Here is a 9,175-nt window from a genome sequence, read left to right as displayed (position 1 = left end):
GCCCCGCCGCCTCCCTCAGGTGGCTGCCGCGGGGCGCAGCGTCCCCTGGCGGCCCGGCGCAGCGCCGCGGCTGCGACCGTGCGGCCGGGCACGGACTGGGGCCACCTCCAGCCGCTTCCACACGTTTTTAATTCCCCGTCAGGCCGGCGGCGCGGGGCGGGCGGCTCCACACAGAGCTCCCCACCGCAGGCACCTTCCCGAGGCCTCCAGCTCGTCAGAGGGCGCTGCGGCCGCCGCCTCCTCCCTCCTTCCCTCCCTCCCTCCTTCCCCCAGCCCCACCCGCTGCCTCCTGCGGCCGTTCCGCTTCCGTGCGGGGCCGGGGCCGGGATGGAGCGGGATCTGCTGCGGCAGGTGCTCAACTACCACGGCCCCGGGCTGCTGGCGCTGCTCCGGGCCGAGCAGCACGACAACCCCGACTTCCGAGGGCTGCTGCCACCGCCGGGGACAGCCCCCGAGTCGCCCCGCGGGGGAGCGCCCCGCTCGCAGGCCGTGTGGTGAGGGGCTGGGGGGTCCTGGGGGAGTCCTAAGGGGTCCCCAGGGGGTCTCCAGAGGGTCCCCAGGGTGTCCCGGGGCCGTCCCCAGCGCCCTCAGCGCCTTGTCGTTCCCCGCAGGAGCGAGGTGACGGGCCTGGAGGCCGACATCCAGCGCTTCATCGCGCAGAAGGCCGACCTGCTGTTCGCGCAGTCCTGGCAGCCCGGCGGCCCCATCGCCGAAAACATCGAGGAAGATGATGGTGAGGGACGGGGCTTGGGTGTTCACTGGTGTGCCTTCTGGGCCAAGCCTGAACTTTTTTTTTTTGCTGTAAACACACCGTATTTTAAAGTTGCTGTTTGGCTTTTTACTGTTATCGTCAATTATTTTGTGTTCTCGGGTTACAGCTCGGTCGTTTTGTAACTGAACGTCTCGTGTGTTGCAGAGTGTTACGCTGTCATGCCTCCGCTGGAGCAGTTCATGGAGGTTCCTGGGGAGCTCCGGAGAGAATTATTTTTTCGAGATATTGAACGCGGCGACGTTGTGATTGGGAGGATTACTTCCATTCGTGAATTTGGCTTTTTCATGGTGTTAATGTGTCTGGGAAGTGGTTTGATACGGCAGATTGCAGACTTAGAAATCACTGTAAGATATAGCTTCAGTTACTCTTTTACTCTTACGGGTATGGGGTTGTGTTTTACATCTCGTAACCGAGTGCTAGGAGTAAAGGTAAGCTGAGCTTTAAGATAGTGAATGCTAACAGACGTTAAGGACAACTTGTGATGCTTTGCTCAGTCAGCAAGTGCTTTCATTATGTCCCATACTCCAAATGTATTTCTTGGGAGTTGGAAAGTTCGTCATTTATGGATGCATAGAATTTGATTTGAACCAGGCCATACATTTAATTTGACATACGTTAAAGATTAAACTAATCTTAATTTTGGGGAGGGAACAAAAAAAACTTTGTTTAAACTCTTTCAACTAATTATCTATTAAGTATGAGGAAAACTGGGCTAGTCTGTTGGCTCCAGTGTTGTTATTATATGCTTTACGTCAGAGGAAAAAGTGTTTCTGTATTTAAAAACATCTGTATATGTGTATTACAAGATAACAACCTTTCAACATGTAAAGTTGTGCGGGTGAGATTGTGGGTTGATAGTAAAAACATGGAAAGTTAGTGATGCCAGCTGCTTGCTTCTATTCACGTGATCCTTCCTTGGCTCTCTTGCAGGCTCTTTGTCCATTGCGAGATGTGCCTCCTCAAAGCAACCACGGAGATCCTTTATCTTATTATCAAGCTGGAGATCTTATTCGAGGCAAGTAGCCACAAACATTGCCAGCAATTTGTCTCATTTTTGAGAAGCTTCTACTATTTTGTCTTAACTTATATTGTTTCTGTAGCTGCAGTCAAGGATGTTGATCGTTACCATGAGAAGATCACGGTATCGCTCTACAGCTCAGCTCTTCCACCAAATCTCTCTAGTATAACGCTAGGAGTAATCACCTCTGATGACTTGCCTCTACATTATAAGTAAGCACATGCTATTCAGTTATACTAACTAGATATATTCACTGTGTCTGAAGTGTCTTTGATAGGCTGTCCTTTAAAGTTGCCAGGGTTGTTTCTGATTTAATTAGGTAACTACACACATTTTATTGTTACTTGCTATCACGTACTTTTTTCTAGATGTGTTGGGTATGCTTGGTTTTTAAAAATCTGTCCCAAAACTTAAGAAAAGTAAAAAGCACAATGAGGTTGTATTCTCTAAATGTAAAACTTGAGGTAGCTGTCATTATGGGACTGGGTTAGCAATGATAAACAGTAAGCTTAAATAAATAAATAAATAAAAAGACTTGAGAGACTGACGTATTAAATGCTTAAGATTTCCCTTAGTAGAAAGAAGGACACAGCTGTCTGCAAGTTTTGAAGGCTTTCATATGTCCTAGAGATGCCTAGGTTGGTGCCAGAATAGGCTTCAAAAGCTGTCTTAGGCTGAAGGAAATAAGCATTGCTTAAATGGTGTGAAAATTTATGCTAATGAAAAGGACTAAATGTAAATATAGAATTGAGTGTAGTGTCCATGAGGTTTTATGTACATTGGTGCTTTCTTTAAGGCGAAGCATAGAAGTTGCTAATTCAGCAGAGACATTTGAAGAGGTTTTGCATCGTTCCCGAGGATTTGATAATCCATCATTAATTGAATATTTAACAGAAAAACTAGGAATAAGTGAATCAAATCCACCGTCTTTGATGAGAAGTCTTCAAATGTAAGTCATTTTTACATTATTCCTTTCCTATGACTTTGTGAAAGTTATTCTAATCCATTGAAATAGGTTTGTGAGTGAAAGTCCTGAACTACTTGACGCTTTTCTGAAATTTCAACTTGCAGGATTGCAGCTATTGTGTCCCTAATGTTTTTAAAAGCATACACCTCTGGAATAAGAAATTAACATTATATTTGTTCAAGTAAATAAGATACCTTATCAAACTGCATGTCTAATGCCAAGATTTATGAAGTTATTATTTAGATCTTGTCAGCATCTTTGGATTGAAATGCAGGATGCTCAAGCTTTAATATGGCAGAAAAGATAAGTTTATTCACAATGTTTATTGGAGTAATAGATCTGTCCTTTAAGTTAAATGTTTATGCTATATATATATACATTTAGTGCTCATATATATGCAGTGATTATTGTGGTCTTCCATATATTATGCCCCGAAGTAGGTGTGAATATGCTATATTTTTGTTAAATGTGCTGCAGCCATGCTGGTTCAATTCGGCTCTTTAGAACAGGCTAGGAAAATCTGGTGTCAGAAATGTGAAAGAGCACGCCCAATTGTGGGAGAGTGGTAATGCATTCAATAAATAATGTTTCAGCTTATTTCAAATGCATTATATATTGTAAGATTAATTTTGTACGTTTGTAAGTCAACTCGAGGGTGTGTTTTTTTTTTTGTTTTAAAGGAAAAATATTGATGAAGAAGATTTTGCCCCTGCATTGAGGAAAAAGCAGTCTGCAGCTTGGGCCCTAAAATGGTACGTAGAGCGTTATTTTCTTGTAAAGAGTTTATTGTAAGGTTAGATTAGGCTATGGCTTACATTTCTTGAAAGAAAATAGACTTTGAACCATATGTTCCACGGCACACATGTGCTGCGATGTAATCAAGAGGGCCTGCTCGGATGTCCATATCACGTTAATTTGAAATGTTAGCCTTAAGTACGCTATAAGAAGATAAAGTTCTGTTATTGCTTGTTTGGAACTCCAATTTGTGAGTTCCTGAGGGAACACAATCTGTAGACTAACCATACATAGTATTTTTTAAACTATTTTTTTCCAGTGTGAAGGCTGGGGTTGATTATTTTAAGGATGGGCGCCACGTGGAAGCCATGAATGAGTACAACAAGGCTTTGGAAATAGATCCACAGAATGTTGAAGCTTTGGTAGCCCGTGGAGCTCTGTGAGTCTGCTTGTTTCATTGTAGGTCTGCGGGTTTCTTACTTTGTGAAAGACGAGCATCATTAAAATCTGTGCAACATGTGTGTTATTCTAGGTATGCAACAAAAGGAAGTCTGAACAAAGCCATAAGTGATTTTGAAATTGCATTAGAAAACTGTCCTACCCACAGGAATGCAAGAAAATACCTTTGTCAGACACTTGTGGAAAGAGGCGGGCAGTAAGTGTTGGGGTTGTGTTTTTGCTTGGCTGTTAACGCTTTTTCTTACAACATTCTTTAATACGATCCGACTTAGGGCACAGATTGCCATCTGGCCTTCCTGGTGTGTGTGTGTTGGAAATACTCCTGCTTGTGCAGATGGTTTACACTTTCTACTCTGTTCTAGTTAAAATCCTCACAAGATAGTTAAGATTTGATATCCTTTCCCTTGGTAGGTTACCAGGTTTGTGTAAAGTTTTGTGAAATGTCTGAAGATGTTCCTATATGTATAGGAATATATATATGTATTGTATACTTCAAGAAAGTGTTCATTACAAAATCACATTCCATGACTTGTGTCCTGTTAAATATTTGTTAGGCATGTAACACAAAATTTAGCTTCTGAATTTTCAGGGAATAGATTTCTTAAGACCTGTGTAAATAAGATACATAGTATATTTGAAACTGGAATTGAAATTCTACAGAATATTATTTCTAATGATGAGTAGGAGACAAAAATGCTTTTATTGCTGTTTCATTTCTGTACTGAGATAGGCTGGGATGATAGGGTCTTGGAGGGATGCAGTGGCAGCGTCCTAGTGCAAGTAAGATTGTCCTAAAAAGAAACTCAAGTTCTGTGGCTTAACTGTATATAAATTTTCATTTGAATGTTAGGTTGGAAGAGGAAGACAAACTATTGAATGCTGAGAGTTACTACAAAAAAGCCCTAAGCGTGGATGAGACTTTTCAGGAAGCAGAAGAGGCCTTAACGAAACTCCGTAAGCATATGCAGGTGATTCTTTACTTTCTCTTCATTTTAATTCTGTCAGAATTAATTCATCTTAATTCTGTTACAATAAATAACAATAATCATATTAAATCTTTTGAACAGAGGGGCTTGAAGTTGGTCATTTGTCTTACTCTCTGCTTCCCTTCTCCACAATAAATCTTTTATAGTGAGCATTATGGCTGTACCTACCAGAAGAAAGGTACCTCTTGATGACTCCGCTGTTTTGAGCAGGACAGTAAAGAAATGCCTAACAATGGAGATGAGGAAAGAGGATAAAACCATTAGCCTTAGCTAAAGCATGGAGGAGAATATTCCATCACAGAAGCATGATTATTAATGTTAAATATTTTGTGAGTAGAAACATGAAAAGTACAAAACCCTTAGGCAAGTCAAAAAGCATTGTGTGCCCTGATACCAGCAGGATGCTTTGCGTTTGCAAAAGGATAGAGTAACACCTGCCCAAGCTAACTCACAGGAAGATTGCACAAGGGGAAACTAGTAGGTGATTTAAAGGAATACAGCAGGGCTGGAGGGCAGACAGACAGTTTTGAATATCTTAGCTTTCTTTTCTGGTGTCTTTTTTCTTTCTTCCCTTGCACACAGCATGTTTCCCAGGTGAGCCCTGGTGAGTGTCTGTGCTAATCTGTGTTGTCCTTTTTTTCCTTTTTCCTTTTATTTACCTCCTTTCCTTGTATTGTCTTGCAGAGAGGATCAGCTTAAGGTATAGCAATGAGGAACAGGCTTGTTGTGTTCTGTGCTTCTGCATATAAGTAAAGAGACTGAGGTAGATGCCTTACCTGACGCTTCTTCAGTTGGTGGAGCCATAATGCTGACAGATCGTGTTGAAAGAAGGGAAAGAGGAGCTATGACAAGCTTTTTGATAAAAACTGACTGCATTACAGATAAACTGTTTTATGGTATTTGAGCACTATCCACATTTGGTTGCTTTAGAAAGATCTTGAAGTCTTTTCTAAAACGATGAACATTTTACCCTCCTTCAGAATTTTTCTGATATTCTCATTGATGAAGCAGATAAACAAGATGCTAGCTTTTATTTGTTGGTTTGCATAGCCTTTTGTTCAATTAAGGATTTTCTTTAATTTATTTGTTATGGCAACTGCTAAGTTTTGAAAACTATCATCTGGCTTTCTGCTTATTCTGAATAGAGCTACTACTTAGGACCATAGATTGCAGAAGTCTCATCTTTAAGAGACCTTAATAGTGTGTCTTTGAGGATTGTTCAGCTGATAATCAGACACTGTTGCATTTCTATGTATTTTAATATGTACGTCTGATACTGTCACAGTTGTGCTAGAATGGCTGAAACAACACAAAAGTGAGTTTTCCTGTAATACTGATTATGTGTTCTTCTTCGATGCATTTTCTTCTGAATTGGACCGTTGCTGCTGTATCTGACATCTGGTGCTGCTCATCACCAACAAACCCTTGGAACATGATTTCTTACGTAAACTATGCGTCAAACTGGTTTGTGAAATTGTTACAAAATGGTTTGTATGCAAACATGGGCAACTTGAACACATTTTACAATGGGCTCTGCCATATTTTACTTGTGAACTACAATAACAATACTTTGCCTCAAATCTTTTTTCCTTTCCTCCCCTCTTTTCCCCATATTGCTAACATTGTGGTTTTCCTGCATACACTACCTATACCTTTTGGGGTATGTGCTTCACGGTGTGCTGGATCACGGGTACCACTGCAATGGCTGGCCAAATATATTTTTAATGGATAAAAACTGCAATATGGTCATTAACATAAACTTGATTATTACAACGGCCAATGCCAAACTTCTGAACAATATTAATTCTTGATCTGGGAATCCTGGTAAAAACATCCTTGCTGTAATTATACATTTGAATGGGGCTGGGGACATGGGAAAAATACCTGCGTTAACACTTTCAATACATTTTTTTTTATGATGTTTGGGTTCAAAAAAGAAATCTTTGGAAATGAGGGAGAAGCAAGCTGCAAAAGAAGAGAGACAGAAAGAAAAGAGAATAGAAACAAGTGCAGAAAAATTGCGTAAGCTTTTAAAAGAAGAAAAAAGGTAACCTTGTTGTATTCAGTATACTGATTCTTGAGCCTATTAAGCCAGCATGTGAGCTTTTTTCATTAATAAAAGAAAAAAAGCACAGCAAACCAGTAAGTTATGAGCTGTTAAGGGGCCCATTTTAAGTACTAGAATTTCTGGTAGTTAAAGCACAAGTCAGGTAGCAGGTACTGACAAAGGATGGTGCATAAAGATAAAGCAACACAATTCCATGGTTGTGTCCCAGTCACTTTCTTTTAACCTAGGCTGATGGTAAAATAAGCTCTAACATTAGCAGTTACTAAATTTTGCTATTAAGTCCTTATCTGCAATCCTAACTTATTGTACCTGCATTAACCACTGAAACGGCCTTAAGATACATCGTTCAGTGGATTTCTTAGTTAAGAAAGGATATTTGAAATTGTCTTGCCAGGTCAGGCCCAATTTCCATTTATACTTTCCGGTCCAATCTCAGCCATACTATGGGGAGTACAGATTTACTTTCTTTTTTTTGCCTGATTCTAAAGATTATCTCACAGGTTAATTACATTTTCAGGTTGAAGAAGAAAAGGAAAAGATCAACTTCCTCCTCTTCCTCCTCCTCTTCGTCCTCGAGTGACTCTTCATCAGACGTATCAATTTCTTCTTCCTCCTCTTCCTCTGATCACAAGAAACACAAGAAAAAACATCGGCGTAGATCAGAGTCTTCCCGTAGTTCCAAAAAACGCTCCTCTAGAGCTTCTTCACATTACAAAGATCAGGTTAAGAAAGAGGAGTGGTATTCACCTCCGGCTGATACCTCTGCCTCTTTCCTGAACCAAAGTTTTGAAATGGAAAAACTGCTGGAAAGGCAGGACAGCTTAGCATGTCCAAAAACAGAGGTAAGAGAGAAAGACAGACACTGTTCTCTGTCGAGGACTTCAGGTGATGATGAAGACACTTTTGGAGGTAGGTCTGAAGATTCGAGAGATTCTTACAGTAGTTCTAGAACTCAGGCAAGTAGTAGCAAAAGTGAAAAATATCATAAAACGGACAGATTTTTCTCCAGTAGGAGGGGATATTCAGGTTCATATTATAAGTCAGATGATAAAATGAGGATGCATTACTTTAGGAAATCAGAAAGGGACATAGAGGGGAGAAGAGAACAGTTTAAAAAGCATGGCTCAGATCAAGACAGGTATTACATGTCTCCATCAGGGTCCGACTATTCTGGCAAGTCAGTGGGAAAGTACAGATCATATTCTAGCACTCATTTTCATGAAGGTGATAAAAGTTATGGTAGTGATAGGCATGCATTAAGTCAGCATAGAAGTGAAAGTGGGTATAAGAGTAGGGAAAGGTGTCATGAGGAGTCTAATAAAACAGAGGAACCTGACAAGGAAACTTTAAATGGTGCAGAACAAACTGAAAGTGGCATTAAAAGAAACCTGCCCCAGAACTTAGTTAACATATTCAATCAAATTGCTGAATTTGAGAGGGAAAAAGGAAGTAAGCAGAAGAAACAAAGTACATAAAATGATTTTCTGCTGGATGGTTAAATTAATTTTTATTTATATTTCTCTTGAAGAAAAACAAATGCTCTTGAAATGCATATGAAAAGCGACAAGCAGAATTTGTTATGTCTTGCAGAATGTCAGGCTTCTTAGGGTAAAGATTGTATGGTAGAAAGACATGCAAGGATATCTTACATAAAGTATCAGTTATTATTTAAAATCAAGGTTTCCTGTGCTCTTAACTTAGGATGTTCTGTACAATATTCTTTGTGTAATGGGGTGAAATTGTTTGATTCTCTTGGACTGTAGTTAGTTGTGTAACTTACATCAAATATGCACTTTCAAGCAAGCGTTTTTCTTTTTTTGTTGTTTTTTTGTTTGTTTGTTTGTTTTTTTCTCCCTTCTTCCCCTGGGGTACTATTGACTGTTAGCTATTTTTGTATCAAACTTCAACTTCCAGGTATTGAAGGGGAATAAGTAATGACACACATATTCCTTCAATGTATATAGCTCATTTCATCATTAAATTTTCTTAATTTTGTGTCTTGGTTTTGTTTATGTCACTGGGATGTTTGATACTGGTGCACTGGTTATATATGCTGCTTAAGTGAACTGAACCCCCCATCATCTGTGAGAAAGCACATATATAATGTCATTTAAGCACATCAAACACATTCTCTGTTGTTAAAAAACAAAACTAACAAAACCCCTGAAGT

The 9,175-nt window shown here is 40.1% G+C and overlaps 1 protein-coding gene across 3 annotated transcripts; it reads left to right on the top strand.

The window, feature by feature from the left end:
* Positions 1–326: 326 nt before the first annotated feature.
* Positions 327–8,935, top strand: TTC14 (tetratricopeptide repeat domain 14). Of its 3 annotated transcripts, none has more exons than XM_084291901.1 (12): positions 327–494; positions 612–733; positions 917–1,116; positions 1,703–1,787; positions 1,873–2,002; positions 2,587–2,739; positions 3,438–3,509; positions 3,812–3,931; positions 4,025–4,147; positions 4,802–4,919; positions 6,875–6,984; positions 7,523–8,935. In XM_084291901.1, exons 1-12 carry the CDS (start codon positions 328–330, stop codon positions 8,478–8,480), a joined length of 2,358 nt encoding a protein of 785 aa, XP_084148027.1. In that variant the 5' UTR covers position 327; the 3' UTR covers positions 8,481–8,935. The 3 variants fall into 3 exon arrangements, with proteins under 3 accessions (XP_084148027.1, XP_084148029.1, XP_084148028.1); XM_084291903.1 differs by having other exon boundaries at positions 6,875–6,959; positions 7,523–7,651; XM_084291902.1 differs by having other exon boundaries at positions 6,875–6,992; positions 7,533–7,626.
* The last annotated feature ends 240 nt before the right edge of the window (positions 8,936–9,175 follow it).

The sequence above is a fragment of the Netta rufina genome (genome assembly GCF_964035555.1).
Source record: "Netta rufina genome assembly, chromosome: 9".
In the NCBI taxonomy this organism is placed as follows: Eukaryota; Metazoa; Chordata; class Aves; order Anseriformes; family Anatidae; genus Netta; species Netta rufina.
Note: the sequence above shows the minus strand (reverse complement) of the source record. Positions and strands in the feature narration are given on the sequence as shown.